Source organism: Python bivittatus, unplaced genomic scaffold (genome assembly GCF_059951505.1).
Source record: "Python bivittatus isolate LINGU-HERP-01145 unplaced genomic scaffold, Pbiv_v1 ctg000790_np1212, whole genome shotgun sequence".
Taxonomy (NCBI): Eukaryota; Metazoa; Chordata; class Lepidosauria; order Squamata; family Pythonidae; genus Python; species Python bivittatus.
Genome location: NW_028277110.1, coordinates 7,367,674 through 7,389,001, shown reverse-complemented (window position 1 = coordinate 7,389,001; position 21,328 = coordinate 7,367,674). Strand labels below are relative to the sequence as shown.

General features: G+C 44.4%; 1 protein-coding gene across 1 annotated transcript in view; it reads left to right on the top strand.

Annotated features, from left to right (window-relative positions):
* The first annotated feature begins 8,988 nt into the window (after positions 1-8,988).
* The window catches only part of LOC103055778 (relaxin receptor 1-like), a 33,900-nt gene continuing 21,560 nt past the window's right edge, over positions 8,989-21,328 (top strand). Inside the window, exons 1-8 of the mRNA XM_088129259.1 lie at positions 8,989-9,123; positions 9,986-10,075; positions 12,722-12,827; positions 13,199-13,270; positions 14,599-14,670; positions 16,208-16,279; positions 17,612-17,683; positions 20,790-20,864. Of these exons, the coding sequence (XP_087985385.1) occupies positions 9,045-9,123; positions 9,986-10,075; positions 12,722-12,827; positions 13,199-13,270; positions 14,599-14,670; positions 16,208-16,279; positions 17,612-17,683; positions 20,790-20,864 (638 nt within the window). The 5' untranslated portion in view covers positions 8,989-9,044. The remainder of the gene's footprint in view (positions 9,124-9,985; positions 10,076-12,721; positions 12,828-13,198; positions 13,271-14,598; positions 14,671-16,207; positions 16,280-17,611; positions 17,684-20,789; positions 20,865-21,328) is intronic.

The following is a 21,328-nucleotide window of genomic DNA, read 5'->3' as shown; positions in this document are numbered from 1 at the left end:
GCCTCAGAAAGGCTTGGGGGTCAGCAGAGAACCCACGCAGAGGGTCTTTTGTGATGGGGGAGGTGGGAGAAATAGACATATGTGGCCGGAGTTGACTTGACTTTCACAAATATGTAATAGATTTTGTGTTCCATTCCACATCTCCTTTTAAACAAACAGAAACAGAGAACAGTCCAAGATAAAAATCCCCTGATCCTGAGGTATTGGCATGCTAGATTTAAGACTTGTTTTTCAGTAGGTAATCTTGGGATCTAGGCAATAATTAGATACACACTTTGCATTGTAATGCAAATTGGTCAGAGAGATATGTTGGGCTTATGTATTTGTGTACAATCCAACCAACTGTATCGTTACCAGGGACCCCAACTTACAATACAGAGAAAGAACTCACAAAAAAGCTTGGACATCTCACAGAGGGGAGCAAATATTCTATCAACTCCCCACTACAGTGCCTCCAGAAAAATCAAAGACTTACAAATAGATGAAGATGAAATTATAGTTTCATTGATGTCACAGCACTCTTTACATCCATAGAACTGGAATTAGCAAAAGAATCCATGTCAGCAATACAACACAACACACCCAACCTAACCAAATACACCAAGATCGAAATACCCAGAACCATGGACCTCATCAACCGCTGCCTCACTACCTATTTCTAGTTTGAGGGACAAATATACCAACAAATCAGAGGCAGGCCCACGGGATCACCACTCTCAGGACTCGTAGCAGAGATTGTAATGCAGCATCTAGAAGCTATAGCACTTCCATGCATACAACCCAAAGTATGGATCTGGTATGTAGATGACACCTTTGTCACAATTAAAAAGGAACAACTAGAGAAGACACATGAAACTATCAACAACATCTTCAAAGAAATAAAATTCACTAGGGAAGAAGAAAACAACAGCACGCTACCCTTCCTGGATATCCACATCAGCAGAGGAAATAATGGCAAATTAGAAATACAAATCTATCAAAAAATAACCCACACTAACCAAGTGCTCCGTTGCCAAAGTAATAACCCCACCTCCCACAAGAGGAGCTGTGTAAGAACATTATTCAAACAAGCACAAATGCATTGCAGCAACTCAGAACACCAGAAAAAGGAAACAGGCCACCTATACAACATCTTCCAACAAAATGGACACCCACGCAACTTTATCAAAAAGTCTCTGACCACTCAACCCACTACAACACAACCAACACAAGCTATGAAAAGGATAACACTGCCATAAATCAGAAACATCTCAGAAACAACCAACAGACTATTAAAACCACATGGCATCTCTGTAGTGTAAGGAATGCCCCGTTCGTCAAGAGAAACTCCCGTGACACATGTGGTTCACAAAAGAGGTTTACTCAAGCGTAACACAACAGTTACAAACAAAGCCAGGACTGGCTTGGCACATTTCATTGTACAATTTATACCTCTCCCCTTCCCGCGTTTCGCCCCGTCGTCATGTTATATGCTACGGATTATCAATACCTCAATAATCCCCCTTAATGTTCCAAATGGCAGGTTCAGCCAGTATCCCATTGTCCTAGATTGTTCTGCTGCTCCGGCATGGTCTTGTTTCCCCCGGGTTCTTTCCATTGCGCGCAAAGCCGGGGTTTCCTCGATCGCGCAGTGATCACCTTCCGCAGCCCGCGGCTTTGCTCTTTGTCTTGTGCGCGCCGCTCATCAGGGTGGATACAATCCATCCACTCTGCGGTTTCCTTGTTAAGTGGGCACAGGTGGCCCATTAAACAGCCGCGGCTCTCACTTCCTCTTTCTCCCCGGCTAGCGAGCGGGCGGTAGAATTGGCTCAGCATGGCTGGCTGGGTTCCTAGCAGTGCCGCGCTGGCTGAACCTGACATGTAGCACACAAACCAACTAAAGCCCTCCAAAACATCTTCAGTAAACAAAAAGACCCACTAGCCCAAGGAGAAAAAACAGGAGTCATCTACAATATACAGTGTAAGGACTGTAACAACCACTATGTAGGATAGACAGGCAGAAGGCTAGCAGAGCGCATCCATGAACACCAACGAGCAGTCAGAAGACACGATGAAAACTCCTTAATTTCACAACGCAGGGACAGACTCAACCACAGCTTCAACTGGGAAACTGTCAGCATCCTAGACCAAGCTAAATCCAAAAACCCAAGGGGATTCCTGGAAGCTTGGTGCTCAGACAAGTCAGCCATCAACAGGCTCATAGAAATAAACAACGTTTACACGCTATTCAAAAGAGACAATAAAAAGGAAATGAAAAGACCAGAACACCTTCTCGCCAGCAATCAACACCCAGATAAGCGGGATTAACACCAGGATTAACACCAAACGAACAAGCAGTAAGCAACAGCCAAATCAAGGAACTACCAAGAAAAAAAACACTCCCACCAACACTGGCAGGGCAAGCTACTGTATATAAACAGAGACCAAACCCCACTCCCTTCTAGCGCTGAAGATGTTACCTAGCCAGGTAACGAAACGTCTGCAAGAAAACAACCAAGCTCAGAGAACCCCAAGGATTCCACAAGGCAACCCTGAACTGCATATATTCTCTTCTATTGGTTCTACTTCACTTATTGCCACACATGAATATGGATTTTAGAATCATAGATTCCTAGAGTGAGAAGGGGCCCTTAAGGCCATCAGGTCCAGCTCCTTCCTCAGTGCAGGAATTCAAATTAAAGCCTTCCAGATAGACGACAGTTAAGCCTTCTCTGGAGCACATCCTACAAAGGAGAGAATTCCACTGTCCAGCAGCTCTTATAGGATTGTTTGTAGCAAAGAGCATCAGCCTTCCTATCATTGAAGAGGGCTCTCATCTCTCCCCTCAACCATGTGACATTCCTGGCATGGTTAAAGGTCATTTTTACCTGCAGACCAGACCTTTGGACATACTGCCACCTCAGCTTCAGCAGGGCTTCCTGCACTCCACAGGCCAATGCCCAAGGAGGAATATTGTTTCACCTGTGTTACTATGCAGTTTTATATATCCACATGCATCTTGTGCCACATATGCGTGTGAAGGTATGACATATATGAAACTCTTTCAAACCAGTGTCATGGAGTCAGAAGGACTTATTCTGGAAGACTTGTGCTTCCTTAGGATAGTACCTGAAGACAAAACAAGAGTATATTCTCAAAGCATGAAATGGTTCTCTGTACAAGTTCCCATGTGAAATGGAGGAGGCAACAACCCTCAAGTGGAAAAGTATCCAGAGGCATAAGGAGAGTTGGGATGGGCAAAGCACTGATAGAAGGAGCCCCGGAAGACCCCTCCTGCCTTGGCTGAATGAATTGCTCCTCCTATCATTCAGCCCCACCCTTTTCAGGTCTCATTATTTAGGAAGGCTACGGCTAGATCAGAAGATTTCCTCCCAGTTCTAAGTAGAATGTTTATTCTGTTTAAATATTGTGTTCTGTGTGTATATAATGTGGTCTTTTGACACACATATTCTAAATTTTTCACAGATTGTAATGTATAGTTTTCTTATTCTGTTCCTTCACAGTTATTAAACAGTCGTTTCAAAATTTTAGGGAGGGTAGATAAATTCTGGCTGGGTGCAGATTTAGATTTCGTGATACTCTTGCCTTCCAAGGTTTCAAAACCATGTCTGTTCTTATGGCTATGACAAGAGTGTTGAACATATTGTGAGGAATGCCTGCTGACATTTCAGAAGCCAGGAGTTGGCAGAAGGAATGCTAGTTTTCTCCTCCTCTGTCTGACTAGTAAAACTAGAAGTGGACTCAAAACAAATTATATCCAATCAGTCATTTTGCACAGATCACAGTCTTTTTTACTTCATACATAATTTCTGGTCTTTATTTTTTACGAGAGAGAGAGAGAAAGGGAGGTAGCGAGCAAAGGATCCACAGGTTTCCTGTAAGGGACTTGCAGCTCTGGGCAGCAGCAGCAGCCTAGAGGCCAAGGAAGTCCATAGGTTGAGGTTCCTTAAAGAAACTGCAAGTGAGTGTGAAGGGCTGCCTTTGAAACCACTAGTTAGATCATTGACATTCCTATCTTTCATCCAAATCTCCATATGAATCCCTCTTTAAAATGTCTGATAAAAAAAAATCTCACTAACTACTTTAAAAGCAGCCACGAAGATGCTCAGACAATGACGGTTGGAAATGTCTTAACTGCTGTTTATGAACTGGCCTTCCAGCAGTTTCTGGACAACTTCCAGAGTTCAAGAAAAGATTAATGGGAGTTGCTGTAGCCTTCTGCTCCAGATCATTTAAACTGTTTGTATCAGGCTGATTTAATTCCAGTTGGTTTTCTTGGAACTGTATCCCTCCCTATCCCCTTGCCACTACAACATGCACAACATACATGAACAAATGTTCCAGATACAAACATCAGTAAAACTTTAGAAATCTTAGTAGCCAAGTTCTTTGAAATCCAAATCATGTCTGTTCTTGAAAAGGATCTATGTCTTTCAAAAAAGTAGGTATACTCTCTTGAATTGCTATTTTTCTGTCTCCATATATGAACCAGCCCTAAATTGTCCATCAAATAAAAGAAAACTTGGTAATTTGCCTTGAGTGATTTTAATATTTTTCTCAGAAGTTCTGTCCAATTGCGGGGAGATCACTCCATTCCAATCCCCCATCAAACACCAATTTTCATAAGAGAAACCTATTAATCTTTCCATAAGTCGTTTATAAAACAATACTTTGTTCTCATTTGGGGCATAATTTCCCAGTATCAAAGTCTTAATCCCATGCAAATTAACTTCCACCCCAACAAATCTACTATGCTCATCAGTCAATACAAATTCTGGTTTTAGTTGGGGATTTACATACAAAACAACTTATATCTTAATTTTCTCAAATAATGAAATATTTTTTCTCCTTTAAAGAGCACTTGCTCCATTTATATTCCACATTAAGCATTTGTAATCCATAATCAAGCCAAAAGTTTAGAAAAATCAATACCTGTCGCATCTAGTACAGTATTATCCCTTTCAGTTTCTTGTAGCGCCTGTTGGAGTTTTTGTGTAGTCTCCTCTGACACCTGCATTTGAATCTCCTCCAGTTCCTCTTTGAATTTTTTCTAGAAGTTCCCTTGTCTTCTGGACAGAATTTAACCCAAACATCTGCTGTTTAAAAGTGAAAATCACACCTTCCAATTTGTCCCATAGAAATGGGATGTTTCTCTGCTAATCTCTGTCACAAAAACCCTCTTTTATCTTTATCTTTTACCAGTTTATCTAGTTCTCTTTCCAACTCTCTTTTTATAAGTTCTGTCTTATTCTCCAAAATTTCCACTTTGTTATTAATTTGCTTTACATCTCCAGACACTCGTTTTACAGAGCTTTCCATCTTCCTAATTTCTTTCATCTCTCCTTTCATCTTTACAAGTCTTTCATCCATTCTTTTTTCAAAAGCTATCAATTTAGTATCTAAATCTTAACTTACTGCCCAGGATAAACTTTTTAAATAGTAATTTTATTAAAAATTACAATGATAAAAAACTAATACAAACTAAAAAAGAAAAAGAAAAAATATAGGTGCAGAACAAGAAAAAAGAAAAAAACAGAAAAGAAAAAACAAGACTATAATAAAGAAAATAAAATATATTTAAAAAATTACTTCCCCCTTCATCACCACAAGTATAAACAATTTTAGTAACTTATCACCTTCTCTTAAAACACAACAAATGATCTCTTCTTCCCATAGCCCTTCTCTTATCTATAAACAAATCCTTAAAACCTCATCATTTCAGTCCTCATCAGCAAAAGTCCATTAAGGGTTATCAGAGATAACAACATATCTGTTTTAACCTTGATCCAATAAACCAACTTTATATTCCTTCCTTTTATTTTTAACAATCTTGATCTTTAGTCCCTTTAAATAATGTCCTAGAACTTGATTTCTTTTCATTTTTTCTTTGTCCCGTCTCACAAAATTCTTCAAAGCTTTAACAAGCCTCTTTTGTAAATCCAATACAGGAAAATTATCCAGGTCACTCTCTTGGTTTGTTATTTGTATATCCTTTTTAATTATTAAGACATCAGCTGGTTTCTTTTTTATGTCCAGTGTAGCGTCTTTTTCCATATCATTCTTATAGCCTGTCATTTTAACTCCACTTCCAGATCAGTCTCAGTCTTGTCCAGTAAAACGTGTTCCTCTTCCATAACGCCTTTTAAATACAGTCTATCTATGGAGGCAGACACTCTTAAAATTAACTTCTGGGTCCATTGCCCAAAAATATCCTTCAGTATATTTTTCTCCATTCTGTATTAGTAAGTCAAATTTAAGTGTTCTTCTCCTTTAATTGGAATCTTTAGTTCCTTCTAGTTCCCTCTAGTGTCCAACCTTCAAAGTCCCATTCTATCATTTTTTTTTTTTAAGAATTCAAAACAAAAGCATTTTCCCATGGAAAGGATTCTTATAATTAATTCCAAAATCTTATTTCAAATCCATCTGGACCCCTAGTCCATTTGTAACTTTCCAAAATCAAAGTTCTAATCACCCTTTTGCTGTTCATTCCAAAAAAAACAACCAATTTTTTTTTAATCCTTAAACTTGTATTTAAAACTTCTTTTGCTAAGGATTGAAGGAAACTCACCTGGTGTTTTCAGACTTATTGATCTAAAGGTTCCTAATAGCTGAAAAGCAGTTAACAAGCAATTTCCAAAAATGATTAGAAAAGGGGGTATGTGAACCCAGTGTCCTTTTGAAGGCACCAACCATGGTTTGAGCAAGATGGCTATTCCCTCATCTCCCAGAGCTCTAAACCCACTGGAGACTACTGTGTTGTGGTGTCCTTGTGAGGAGTAGTGTTACAATCGCTGCATTCAACGCTGAATAAAAACCTCATGAGACACAGGCTCGGAGGAAAGTTACTTTACTCGGGTGTAATGTGTAACGGTTACAGACAAAGCCAGGATTGGATTGGCATGTTCCTTACAGTGTTTATATGGGGTTTCCCCCTTGACCCTGCAGTACCCCTGGCTTCCGCCTCTGCCCATTCTTGGGTCGCTCTTCTGTTGTCGAGCTCCCCCTCCCTTCTCCTAATGGCAGATTCAGCCTGCTTCCTTTGTCTCTTGATCGCCATGCTCCTGGGGCTTTTCTTCTATGGGTAAAACCAGAGTTTTTTAATTGGTTGTTGATCATTGCTGGATTGCCGAGTTCCTTGAGTATTGTGGTTGCCGTTGCCTGGGGCGTTTGGGGAAGCTGGCTGTGTTACAAGGTATCTGTTTTCCCCTCTGTTCTCACCCCGGGTGAATTGCCGCCACCTGTCGGCAATTGACTTGCGGTTGCCTGTTTACCTTTCCCAGCCACCTATGCCTGAGGCGGTGAAACTGACTAGTGACGGTGAAACTGAAACAGTGCCGCTGCTTGGCCGTGCTGGGCTGAATCTGACAAGAAGCAGCTGTCTGGAGTAGTTGTGGGTGATTTCAAGTCCTCTTCTTGTCAAGAAAGGAATTATGAAGAGCTGGTCTACTCAACAGCTCTTCATTCCACTGTAGTCGTTCAGTTTGCCATTTCTTCCCCAGAAGTCCCCAGTAGCACAGGATAACCTGAAGGTGGATGTGACAGCAGAGGTCCCTTCACTTTAGAGATGTGGAGATTCTATGGCTTCTTCTGGGACAGTTGATTGCGATCATTGAGTGAGTTAATTATATCTCAGAGGCTCATCCTTCTTTCTCTTTGAATGAAACCAGCATGATCACTGTCCCCAACATATTTGCTAAAGACCTTCTCCCCACTGGGATCACTCCTGGATCTTGATGGAAACTCCAAGCAGCCAGCTAGATAGGGCTCCTGGTTGAGACATAATTATATATGTGGCAGGGCTTGGTAGGGATTGGGGTATTTTCTGGGGCCCATCACTGGCAAAACACTGTAATATGACAATAGTTGTTAGAAGCTGTTACTGCTTGTTATTGTCACCTTCCCTCACAGTAAGCAGAATGGACTTGAAATGACAAAGCACCTGATAACCAATCATGTAGACCTCTGTATAACCCCCTGTCCCCCTTTCCCTCCAACCTTCCTGTCCAAATCATGCAGAGACCATCATCTTCTACAGACAGAGAAGCATGTTGACTATTTAACCAGTCAAGATTTGTATGCAGGATTCTAACCCTCTTAATAGAAAGAGAAAGGAAATATTGTAAGACTGAGTGGGGGAGGTGAGAACTTCCAGTGGCAGGGACCAAAAGACCAGGGAAAATCTAGCATGAGCTATATGACATATAAAACAAATAAAGCTTAAAAAAAAGAACCGTATCTTACTATCTGAAGTCACATTGAGAGAAGATGGTAAGGCTAGGATTAGGAATAGTTCCCCAAAAAGACTCACCCAAGGTCTATTTTGTTTTGACCAGGCAAAGCTTTCCTGATTTATTCAAACTTTTGCTTGTATTTTAGTCTGTAATGGTTTGGTTCTATGATGTTCTTGCTCTTTTTCCCTTTTTCTTACACTGCTGTCTTTTATTTTATATTTTTTTATTTTATAAATCAAATTTATATCACCGCCCAATTCCCCTACAAGGAGGGACTCTGGGCGGTTCACAACCAAACAGTTAAAACCAATAAAAACATAAATAGTACAGCATAAATACAATTATTAAATATGATAAAATCCAAGCGATGGTGGTGTTGTTGCAGCCTGGGACCGGATAATATTGGTCAGGTAGGACTAGGGAACCAGCCATCCCCAAAACTGACCATTCTTTTCATTGCTTATCGTTTGATGGTGTACGTTGATAAAGGCACCATGAATTCAAAACAAATGATTTGAAGGGATCCTAATATTTAAAACAATGGTGGATCCTCCCCACCCACTATGATCAGCAGTCAGCCTCCTTGTGCTTTGGCCTTTGCTGCCCAGTTGCCCCCTTGGAAGGAAGAGAGGGCCAGCAACTTCACTTGGGCCAAGAAGTGGTGGTTCTGAAGATGTTGGTAGATGTTTGAAGAAAAGAGGTTTAAAATCATGTGGCTGGCTCTTTTTTTTTTTTTTTTTAACAGAGTCTTTTCTAACTGATCCTCACCTGGATCGCGGCCTTTGCCCATTGGGAAGATTTCCGTGTGAGAACATGACAGTTTGCCTGCCTCAGCCCCTACATTGTAATGGAGTGTTTGATTGTAATGATGGAGCTGATGAAGAGAACTGCGGTAACTAAACTCAAGAAATTTCCCTCATTTTTAAGTCTGTTTACTTCACTCCTCAGGTTTCACCCCCAGCTCTTCTAACAGGGTGGACTAGCACCAGTGATGGGTGGATTATATTGCTGTTACTGTGGGCAACGATTAACAAATACCAACTGGTATTTTTCCAAAGGGGACACGTATGTCATGGTCTAAGAGCCCAAACAGGAAGAGCCCTGGAGCTGGAGGAGCCCCGCTGTCTTGTCTGGCCCTCTCTGTTCCACCATGTCACCAAGGAGGAGGGAGGGCCTGGTCTGTCTTCCCGTCTTGCTCCACAAGGCTGGAATTCACTCTGCATTGCCCCTGAACTAACCCATGGCTAGTCAGTCAGCAGACTAGTAGCCACTGAAAGCCCTTGTCTTCAAGAATTTCTTCCACACCTTTTTAAGGCCAACTGAAAGCAAATGCCAAAACCCTGAATCTTCCACCCATCAGCTTCGATACAAGACTGTGAGCCAGAGAGGATGGAAGCATGTAGTTTTGTTCACTAGCTGCAGACTACACGTTCTGTACTTCCTGAGTCATTTATTTTTCTAAAATAAAAGTGCCCCAGTGGAAAGTGAGTAGCAGTTTGATGGCTCTTACCTTTGGCTGAGAAACTGGTTTCAGCTGACTGATTTCCCTATCCTGAACTGTAAAGTAAGAATTAAAATCTGCTGCAAATATTTTATCTGCTATAGATTGTGACTCTTGTAAATATGAATCGCTGCCTTACCATGAGATTGCAGTGGTAGCCAGTGGGGGGGTTGAGGGCAGGGGTCTCCGGCAGCCTTGAGGAGGGAGCCCGGGGGCACTGCCCGTAACGGAACGTGCAAATCTGTCTTTCCAGTGAACAACATTGGGTGGCCCAAACTTTTAAATGAAATGCTCGCCGGTAACAGCAGGAAGAGCAGGAAAAAAGAGATGACAGCCAACTGCTGTGAGTAGACTTCTGCAACCGCCCTTTGCTTTCCAAAACACTGAGTTTCTGTTTCATGCAAGCTGCCACCCGCTCGGCCTTTCGGTTTCCCTCCCCTTTGTGAGGAGGCTGCTTCTGACGTGCTTTGCCTCACACAAGCACTGCCCAGAGGAGCGGAAGGAGGATGTAGAACACCAAACAAATTTGGAAGGAAACAACAGGCAATCAGATGACAGACAGACAGACAGACAGATGATACAGAGATGATAGTGCATAAATGCCCTAGACCGACTGTAAACTGAAATCATAAAGGTAAAAATAGTATTACAATTAAAAAAAAAAAACAAATTGTGAGACAGAAAATAAAAATCACAGTAAAACCCAATGATTATAATATTAGTGTGGTATTGCAGTATGGCATATTTTACAAATAGTAAAGCAAAACGTAGCCACCTTAAGAGAAATAAAAGCACAATGATGAGATAATAGCCACTAAAACAAAATGGATCCAGGTGGTCTGGAAATCTAAGTAGACAGGGTGTTTTTACCTGCAGCTGGCTATCTTTAGAGCAATCTAACAAAATGTGGCTTAATGTTTCAGGAACCCCTTCACCACAAGAGCAAAGTAGCCCCAGATTTCCCAAAAACAGCTGTTTGGGAGGACATTAAATCTTGCTAGGGTCGGGGCTCTTCTGAACTTGGGAACCATTGCTTGGCTTAGATATCTAGCCAGCTTGAAAAAAGGTGAGCACCTCTGGGAAAGGGTGAAAACGGAGCACTTCAGTTCCCTGTGCAATATCCTGCTCCAAGATGAAACCAAGTCATCCCTTAAAATCAGAGCCGTCATCCTCGCAGGAGGAAAAGTGTAACTTTCACCCTAAGAGAAGATTCCATTTTGGTCACTCCAGCCTCATGGTGTAAGACCACTTAGGACCACACCATGAGACTAAAAATACAGTCTTTACCAATTTAGATTACACCCTTAGCTGGGCTCCTAACTGAAAATACATTTAGCATAATATGCACGAATAACGTACCTCTAGCACAATAAAAGGACTGCAGAGCTGCTGCTGACCATTGGGGATAACATACTCCATGCGTTTCCTGGTAGCATAAAACGCTCCCCCTAAATAATTAAAGTTTTTAACCTGTTCAGTCATGTGCTTATCAGTTGCCAGGCATGAATTAGGATTTGTATTAAACACTTCAGCTTTTGCGTAATTAATTTCAAGTGCTTCTGTACTACAATATGCCACTAAAGTACATGAAGCTTGTGTTAGACAGTTGGTGTCTGAGAGAGCAGCACAGCATCGTCCCTGCATAGGAGGGTTGCAGTGTGTCTATCCTTCAGTTCTGGGGGTGATAAGCTAGATTATTCGTCTTGCCCACAAGAGGATTAATATGTAGACTGAGCAGTAGTGGTGTCAAGATGCATCCTTGCCTAAACTCCTCTGTCAACAAACATCTCCTTACTGCACCTTGCTTTTAAACTAGAGTTTGCATAAGAGTTTGCATATGAGCAGAAGCAGGCATCGAGTTCTTAAGTGTACCCCATAATTTATGTCTAGATATAAATTCAAAACTAAATCTGAAATCAGTAAAAGCTGCACGTAGTGCAGATCTTGGCCGAAAAGCGTACTTGTTTAGCTAGATGCTGCAAAATAAGAGCATGTTCTAATATCGAACGTCCTGCTTGCTCTTCAGCCAAAGTATTTTCTGACTCGGTCCGCTCTAAGAGCCGACTGTATAAATGTTTAGCATATAATTTGCTTATGATGCTAACGAAGCCTAATCGCTAGCAGGGAGAGGCTGGTGGCCTTTTTCTAAAGACTGGAACCGCAGGACCTAAGCCCCTTTCTCTGGGGTGGGCGCCTTGCCGTCTGTCACGTACCTAAGGAGGCCGGGCAGAGGGCCTCCAGTCCAGACGGCTCCAAAGAAGGCCAGCAGCGATAGAGACATTTCCTGGGACCTTGCCAGGCCCAGGCTGTTTCACAAGATCTGCTACTGAGGAAAGGTAGAAAGTCTCCGGAGGCGAGCTCGGCCCGGTCTTCAGTGGCTTTACAAAGCGGGTTGCCAGCGGCTCCTTCCAGCCTGTCATTCTGACTGCATAAGTTGCAGCCTGGCATTTCCCGCCCCCCCATCCAGGCACTCATCGGACCTGGCGCTGCCCCTGCTGTGCCAGCCAAAGCGATGCACACGCACTCTGCTGCAGCGCTGGTGACGATCGCTTTCTCGGATGAGCGGAGCACCTTCGACTGCCAGCGTTATGAGCCCTGGCAAGCGAAGGCCCTCGAAGCTCTGCTTTTTGGAGCAGACGAGCGTCCTCGGTCAACCTTCTGAACGGGTCTGAGTGGGACAAGGATGGAAAGCAAACTGGGCCTGGGCGCCCCTCGAGTGTTTGGGGCTGCAGAGAGGAGAGGCGCCTGCCCCCTTGTGCAGCTCCCCCGGGCCACGACGGCCCCAGCCGCCCGCCTGCCTGGAGTCACGACGCCTCAGTGCTGGGCCCGGCAGCTGGGCCTCCCGCGGCGGTGGGGCTAGGCCGGCTGCTCTCCGCTGCCGCGGGCAGAGTGTCCTGTCGGGGCCGCAGTGGCCGAAAGCGACCAGCGGCCGCTCCCCCACACAGCCAAGAAGCACCTCGGCCACTCAGCCACCTCCCTCTCTTTCTAGCCCTGGCACGGCACCCAGAGCCATGTGCCTGCTCGGAGACGGCGCTGCGCTGCCAGGCTCGGGGCCTGCTGGCCGTTCCACAGGGCCTCTCTGACGTGACGGAGCTGTGAGTAGTGGCTGGGCAGCTCTCAGGGCCCCCCCCCTTGGTTCGGAAAGCCGCGCGGGCCGGGGCCGGGCCCTTTGGCCCTGGAATCCAGTTCTCTCCCCCCGAGGGGGATCATTAAGGGGACCGCGCTGGCTTCTTTCACAGGATCTTCCCAGGCAGAGGAACGCTTTAAACGGCGCCCCTCACAGCACCACAGGTCTGCCGCGCTTGGGATGCCTTTGAAGAGGGGGGCCCGCCCGAGCACCCCTGCGAAGGCGGCCAGGCTGACGTGCCTCAGTGGGGAGAGGAGCCCGTTCGCGGGCCAGCTGCGCTTTCCGGGAGATGTGGACTTATGACTAGCTAACGCTGAGCGGATATGTTCTCCTTTGCAGGGATTTGAAGAAAAATAAGATCGCCTCCCTGCTGGAAAATCAGTTTGTCCCCAGTGCGGGGCTGGAGTACCTGTGAGTACGGTGCCGCCTCGCTGCCCCCGTGCAGCCATGCAGCCACCACTCAGAAAGCAGCGGAGCCGGACTGGCGTTCAGGCCTGTTACGCGCCCCGAGCTGCTCGGCTTGCCGCTCGGTCACATCCCGCAGATACTTTGCCCAGGGAAGAACGTGCAAATACTTGCTTTTTCTTTTGGTGCATCCTGTCGCTACACCAGGGTCCTCCTGCAAAACGGCTTTGCGTCCCGCACAAAATATCTCCGCCTGATGGAAACTCTTCCATCTGTGGAGTCCTTGGGGTTCTCTGAGCTTGATCGTTTTCTTGCAAACGTTTCGTTACCCGGCTAGGTAACATCTTCAGTGCTAACAGGGGATGGTGTCAGGTTTAGCCCAAGGAACTCCAAGAGACAATGCAAAATCAGTTCAACTGTGTTTATTAGCTACAACCTCTAGCAGGAATCTCCCCAGACTGAACCCCAGCTCCCAGGCCAGCCAGCCACAACGGTGTGAATTCCTCAGGGAGGTGCCAGCCTCATCCTCTTGTAGTTCCCACGTTCTTTCAGTGAACTAAGAAAACGCTTATCTCCCTGAACCTGGCCTTCATAATTCCATTCCATCACAGATGGGGTTTGCTCTCTATTTATGTGCTGTGGCCTGCCTTGCCAGTGCTGGTGGGGGTGGGGGTTTTGTTTTGCTCCTCTGGTAGTTCTTTGATTGGCATGTGTTTGCTGCTTGATTGTGTGCCTGATGGTAAACTTTGCTTATCTGGGTGATGATTGCTGGTGATTGCTTGCTGGTGAGGCGATCTTCTGGTCTTTTATCTCTTTTGAATAGTATGTAGATGCTGTTTATCTCTATGTGTTTGTTAACTGCTGCCTTGTCTGAATACCAAGCTTCCAAGAATTCTCTTGCATATTTGGATTTGGCTTGGTCTAAAATGCTGACAGTTTCCCAGTTAAAACTATGGTTGAGTCTGAACCAAGCTCAGAGAACCCCAAGGACTCCACAGTTCAACCCTGAGCTACACATATTCACCTCTATTGGTACTCTTCCATCTTCCTCCGTCGCTCTACTGAGTGAGAACTCCCCACATTTGTTTCCAAGGGGAGAGGCGACAGCAAACAGTCAGTCCTCAGGTGCTAAATCCTCTAGCCTTAATTCTGTCCAGAGAGCCAAATTCAGGCCCAATGTTGAATATCAGCTTAATTGTTTGCACGTCCAGAGACTTCATTGTAGTTCGGGGACAGGATTCTCATTTCAGGGTTTTCCTAAGTTCCAGTGGAGATAAGAAAATTATCAAGCTATAGTTTCTATAATAATTTTTCCTCCCTACCTTCCTTCACAGCTTTTTGCAAGAAAACAGAATTCAGTCAATCTCTAGCTCTGCTTTTGCTGGACTAAACAAGCTCCAGAGGCTGTGAGTAAAAGAACTGGTTCTTGGGGTGGGCAAGGTTGGAGAGTTTAGATTGCTAAGCAGCCTCAGAGCTTAGCTGCTCTGAGCCTGCCCTGGAAATCTGGGATAGTAAGAAAAAGCATCATGCCCTTTCCTTCTGAATTAGGCATAACAGTCTTCCAGGTGTGTCCCTACAAATGCTTGAATGTTGTAGGATCCTCCTGGAAAAGAGACAAAGACAGGTCACCTGGTGGCCCTGGTAGTTCAAAACCTGGCAGAGATTTTTTTTTTAATTACTATTTTTCACTACCTGGGCTTCCTACTTTTCCCTGTGCTTTTCTTTTTAAGTCCAGCAGTATGTCATTTCATCGTTTTTCCAGGCACCAGAGGTATAAAAGTTTCACCCCCAGCTTCCAAACAGCTCATAGTGACTGCCTTTTCCCTATATGGAAGTAAATATTGTATATTGTCTATAACAACTTCAAAAGCAGTTGAAAATCCACTGGATCTACAATCTGCTTCAAAGCCTGATGTGTTACAATTCTTCAAAGTAAGTTCCTGCTTTGATCTGTGACTGTCCTTTGATGGAGTGATCAGGGATGTCACGTGGTGGGAGGCATTAAGAGTGTCAAAACGGTGGATGATTGAAGCCCACTCCTTTTTAATAAATTTCACCCATTGCATGCATGTAAAAAGTGTTGCACCCATCATTTTGATGCTTTGATGCCCTCCCCTGGTATTGATTCAGTCTAATCTTTCTTGCTTTAAAGCAGTCTTTACACCTAGCTTTGCACATACTTAGTAAGCATATTCTTAATGTGCCCCAACATCTATTGAATGGACTGTCATCATTTTCTCTTTGACTTTTACCTTAGTTTCCTTATTTTCTTTGTAAAACGTAAAGAAGAAAATGTTTTCTGAAATATCCTCAAAATGCTGATGAATCCCTTGTAAGGGTTCAGAAGTGTGTAAGGTGATAGATGAGGCTGGGCTGGGCTGGGCTGGGCTGGGCTGGGCTGGGCTGGGCTGGGCTGGGCTGGGCTGGGCTGGGCTGAGCCAAGCCGGGCTGAGCCGAGCCGAGCCAAGCCAAGCCCAGCCAAGCCAAGCCAAGCCAAGCCAAGCCAAGCCAAGCCGGGCTGAGCCGAGCCGAGCCAAGCCAAGCCCAGCCAAGCCAAGCCAAGCCAAGCCAAGCCAAGCCAAGCCAAGCCAAGCCAAGCCAAGCCAAGCCAAGCCAAGCCAAGCCAGGTGTGCGAGTACTCTGAAGAGCTGCTCAGTCTGATTCCCCCGTGTTCGCTTCCAGTACTGCCTGGGCTCTGTCCCTGAACTGCTTTTCTAGCAGCAGGATCCTCACCCAGCTCAGGTACTTGTGTTGTGCTGGCAAATCCTGATTTGGAAAAAAACAGTCTCTTTCAAATCAGATGCCACAATGATACCACAAAGAACATTTCCCATAGGACTTGCAAGAGGACTGAACCATGACACTTGGGGTATTAACAAACACCAATATAAGCTGTGCTAACAAGAACAAATGCCTCTTTCTTCTTCTTTCTTCCTGTTTCAGTTATCTGAGTTCCAACCACATCGTTTATCTGAAGCCTCACATCTTCCGGGACTTGCACAATCTCAAATGGCTGTAAGTACATCTTCCTGGTTGTAGCAGTAGTAATACAGCAAGTAGGGAAGCCATTTCCTCACACACTGTTGAGCTAGACTTTCACTTTAATGTCCAACCATTCCCAAGGGAGAAGGCACAGTGAAGAGAAGACATATATGTAATGTGGTAACAGTCAAGGAAAGTTTTCAGTGTTCCATATTCCAAAGCAGCAGAAATAAGGGCTATCTTCATCAGAAGCATCTCAGGTGGAAGGAGCAACAGATTTGATGCTCATGAAAAAGAAAACTTGATTTGAATACCCAAAGGACTCTGTCCCTTATTCTTTCCAGGAGGAATTTTGTTCTGTATTCACTGTTGAGACAAAGAGAGAGACCAGTCCAGCCCCCTCCCATCATGACAGCATAGCCTCAGCTACAGCAAGGAGCCTTATAAAGCCCCACTTCTTCCTCTAGAATCATAATGTTGGAAGGGAGTTATTGGAGGTCACATGCAGTTGCCATTCACCCCATAGTGGGGCATTCCTGATCGGGAAGGAAACAATCTCTCAGTTTTGCTTTCTCCATCCCGCATTCAATATAGTCTTTTAAAATAACAAATTACTTCCACTGCCTTTGTAAAATAACAAATAAAAATGATATTAGACTCTTATTAAAAGCAAATGCATGACATTCTTGTCCAGGTGCCACTGAAATATCCTTGCAGAGGAGAGACTGTCACCTGCTAGGACAGCCCGTTCTATGATTGAGTGTTCTTGCTGCCTGGGAGTTTCTCCAAATCTGTCCTGGGACTGTTTCCACCTGTAGCTTTGCACATGTCCCTTTAGCAGCAAAGAAAGGCTTTCCCACTTCTTGTGGGGGTCCTTCAGATCCCGGGGCTGCTGTGCCTTCACTTCGTCTTTTCTTTCCGAGGCAAAATAGCCCCTCTCCTCCTCAAGTTCCTGCCGGACAGCCCAGCGCTGCAGCGTGGTGGCACGATTTGCTCGGTTACGCAGGCCACTTAAGGCAGCATCAGAAGTCTCAGCCAAGCGTTTTCTAGGAACTGGAAAAGCAGAGCCTCCATCTCTCTATGGTTAAGGCCTAAAAGTTGCTGAAGGAGAAAAAAGTGTTACTGTGATACCAGTTTTTGAGGGCTACAGTCTCTCCCCTCAGGCTGCAGAGGAGCACAGAGACAGGAGGGTATTTTCCCAGGACTGATCGGATGGGGAAAACTGGCAGGGAAGGCACGCAAAAGAAGATGCAGCAACTCCTTTCCCACTAGCACCAACTCTAGCTCCAACTATATTCTATCCCATTTTGTAGAAAGAAATGCCCCCTTTTTGATCCTGTTCTTCTCAATTCTTTTTCTCCTTAGAATCCTTGATAACAACAACATAACGAAGATCTTTCCATCTGTGTTTGCGGGGCTGAAATCTTTATTATTTCTGTAAGTCTGGAGCAGATCCATAAACATTTTGCACACCAACCATGTCTAGTGGCACCCTTTTCCTCTTCCTCTATTCCAGACTCTCCTTTGTTGCTCAGGATAAATATATAGGTGTTTTGGAATTACATCCATTTCTTAGAACATTTACTATGCAGCAAATAATATAATGCTTATATATTTGTGATATCCTGAGGGTGTATCATATCCTCAGTACTTGGAGTGTATTTCAGTGCACTTCCAGCATTCTGAATGTGTGTCAGTGCACTGCATACACCTCCTAATTGGTGATATAAGGGCAATAGTATTGCTGGCTTGCAAAGAAGTCTCTAGATGAGGGATCCTAGCCTGCATAGAATACTTGGGGCAAAATCTGACATTATCAATGCTTGTGGCATACAGTCCCCAGTGCACTGAAGCTGAAACTATCCTTCAGTGTGAGGGAATGCTCATGTAGCATGAACATGACTACGCCTGGCAACCTTTTCTATGTGTTCTCTCTATCTTACTAAAAAGTGTTAATGTGAAAGCCTTAATTGATCAAAATTATGATGAGTGGCAGAAGTTGATATCCATGGGCCCAGCTGGAGATGACCCTGACCCATGGAAGATTGTGGCTTTCGGAGTAAGAGGGACAGTTGGTAAAGAGCATGTATTAACAAATGAAATGAGAGGAGGAAAAGTAGTTACCCTGTGGGTCTGTGAAACTAAAAGGAAAGGGTAGGCTGTAATAGACTGGAAGTGGTCAGGAGAAGTGATTGGGCCAATCAGAGACCCAAGAGGGGGCCTGTATGGTGAGTGTCTGCTTAGAAAGGGTCTGAAAGTGGTCTCTTCGTAGGTATAGACAAGAGAGGAAAACTCAGAAGAGAAGAGCATGAGCGATTGGAAAGACCAAGAGGATTAGTAAAGAAGAGAGTGTGGGATTGAGCATTTCTTGATAGTGTCAAGAGCAGCACGTGGAAAAATACAGACTTTGAAGAAAGGGAGAAAGCAAAAGAAACTAAAGTGAAAGCAGAATGACTGCAGGAAGAGGAAGTCTTCTCTGTAAAAATATTACAAGATCTCTAAACAGAATGAATGGAAAGTGGGTGTGGAAACTGGAACAGAGTGAGACTGTTGTGTTACTCAGTGAGGCAGATGTGTGCAGAGTTGAGCTAATAGGAAGCATGAGAAAGGATATTTGGTGAAGTGTTAAAGTGAAAGAAATTGTTAGATGGGGTGTACAGACCAGATTTTTTTCATTGAGGAACCTACAGATACAAGAAAGAAAGTTTATCATACGTTTGTGGATTTAGAGAAAGTGTGTAGACCAAATAGGCTTGAATTATGGAACCTTTTGCATGAGTATGGAGGATGGATGTCTGTTCAGTGTGGAATGAGCAGGGAGTATTGTAAATCAAGCTTGCCTGAGAATAAACAACATTCTTTGTAAATGGTCCATCATTGAATAGGGAGTAAGTCCTCTTGATTGTTGAATATATTTGTGGAGAACTGTGCAAGGAAAGCTTGTGGTGGTGTTAGAGGTATATTGGCTAGGGACATAAACATATCCTTTTGCATACAGATGATGCTGGGTTGTTGAGTGTGTCCAAATAATTTGCAACAAATACTAAGTAGATTGTCTGGTGCAACAAGGAATGTGAGCCTGAAAATTGATGTATCAAGGATTAAAGTAGTTGTGTTTGATAGAGAAAATTGGACAATTGCAAGTGAAAGGCAAAAATCTAGAACAAGTACAGTGGAACCTCGGGTTACGAACGCTTCTGTTAACGAACTTTTTGGGTTACGACCAGCTCCGGCTGCAAAATTTTGCTTCGGTTTGCGAACTCCGCCTCGGGGTACGAACAGGATATGCGGCCATTTTCCCTCCCGTGACATGGTCCGCGGCCATTTTTCTTCCCCTAACACGTGGTCCGTGGCCATTTTCCGCCCCTGACACGTGGTCCGTGGCCATTTTTCTGCCCCTGACACATGGTCATAGGGAGGGGGACTCTCCCTCCAAGCAATAGCCGCCTCCCTGTCCTCCACGCCAGAACGGATTAATGGTAATTACATTGAACCTTATGGGGAAATTTGCTTCGGGTTGCGACCAATTCGGGTTGCGGCCAGAGTCACGGAACGAATTAAGTTCGTAAACCGAGATTCCACTGTAGTTAAATGTGTGTACTTGGTAGAATGTTTATTAAAAAGGGGAAATGGATGGAAAAAATTTAAGATATGCTAAAGCTTCTAGAATAGTAGTAAATAGTATGCAATCTGTTAGGAGGAATAAATGTTCATACAAAAGAATGACAATGGCTATATATGAGATGTACTTCTGTCCACCTTGTTATAAGGAAATGAGAGTTCTGCATGTCAGGAAGACATACGTTTAATGGAGTGGGAATAGGGTGCTTAAGATGCGTATGTGGTAAAGCAAAACATCCCATAATAGGCTGACATGCATGTCAGTCACCCAGCTTTCCCTTTTCTTTCATCAGAGGGATCGAGGCCTCTATTATCCACGCTGAGTAAATTCCCCTCTCTTGTTCCTGCACCCTGGGCTTGAGCAGCTGAGCTGAACTTCATTTCCTGGCCTTCTGTGGCTGCGCTCCTTAGCAAGATTAATTTTCTTTTTTTTTCTTTGTTCTTTGCTCTTGTTGGGTCATATTTTAATGTGCAGTGATTCCAGGCAATAAGTAACACATGTCTAACGGAGAAACTAACTGATACAGTGAATATATTTTATTCTAATTGTTCCGTTCTGGGTTTGAAGACAGTTTGGGGCAGTATCCTGTAAATAATGGATGCTTTCCAAATCTGGCAGGGCCAAACACTTCCAAGAATTGCACACTGCCTGAAACTTGGGGGGTGATATTCAGTTTTCCTGTACTGAGTCTGGCTGAGATTGGGTAGGAAGAGCTCTACCCCCACTGGGGCCTCAATTGCTGGTATGGTTCCCATTTGAAACAGCCACAGACAAGGGTCTGCCCAAGAAGGACTGACAGACATGGAAAAGATGGGGTGGAATACAGAATAGCCATGGGAAAGAGTGATTAGATATATCAAGAATAGGGATGACATCTGGAAATCCACAACTACATACATCTCCTTTGTGATTCTATTGCAGGGACTTGCACAACAACTCCCTGAGGGCCATGCCAAGCCCTTCCCTCTGTATGGACCTTCCAAAGCTAAACTGGCTGTGAGTTTCTCCCATTTTGCAGTTTGGGTTGGGTGGGAGGAGAACCTGGATACGTTTCCTCCAATTGGTTATTGAGAGCCAGGGAGGGCACCCTGCCTTAGTCTGCCCTGTGCTGAAGGAAGCTCGGTCACCTTTGCCCAGGCTGGACAAAGAGCTCCAGAGAACAGAGCTAGAAATCTCACACTAGCATCTAATTCTAAAATACATGTGAGGTTGGGAAGAGGGACGGGGAATGCTTCTTAAGCCCAGAGTATGGACCTTGGTAGTACAAAAGCAAAGCCTGGCGAGGCTCTTTCCTGCTCTCTGGAACAGCATTTCCTGCCTGCCTACTGTGGATGCCCACTTCCCGGGCCATAACTTCAGGGACGGGAGAGATCTCGTTCTCTCTGAAGCACAAAAGTTGTGCTCAGCCTCCCAACCTGCCAGAAAGAGATCTTTCTGATCCTTGCCAGGGCCTGACCTGG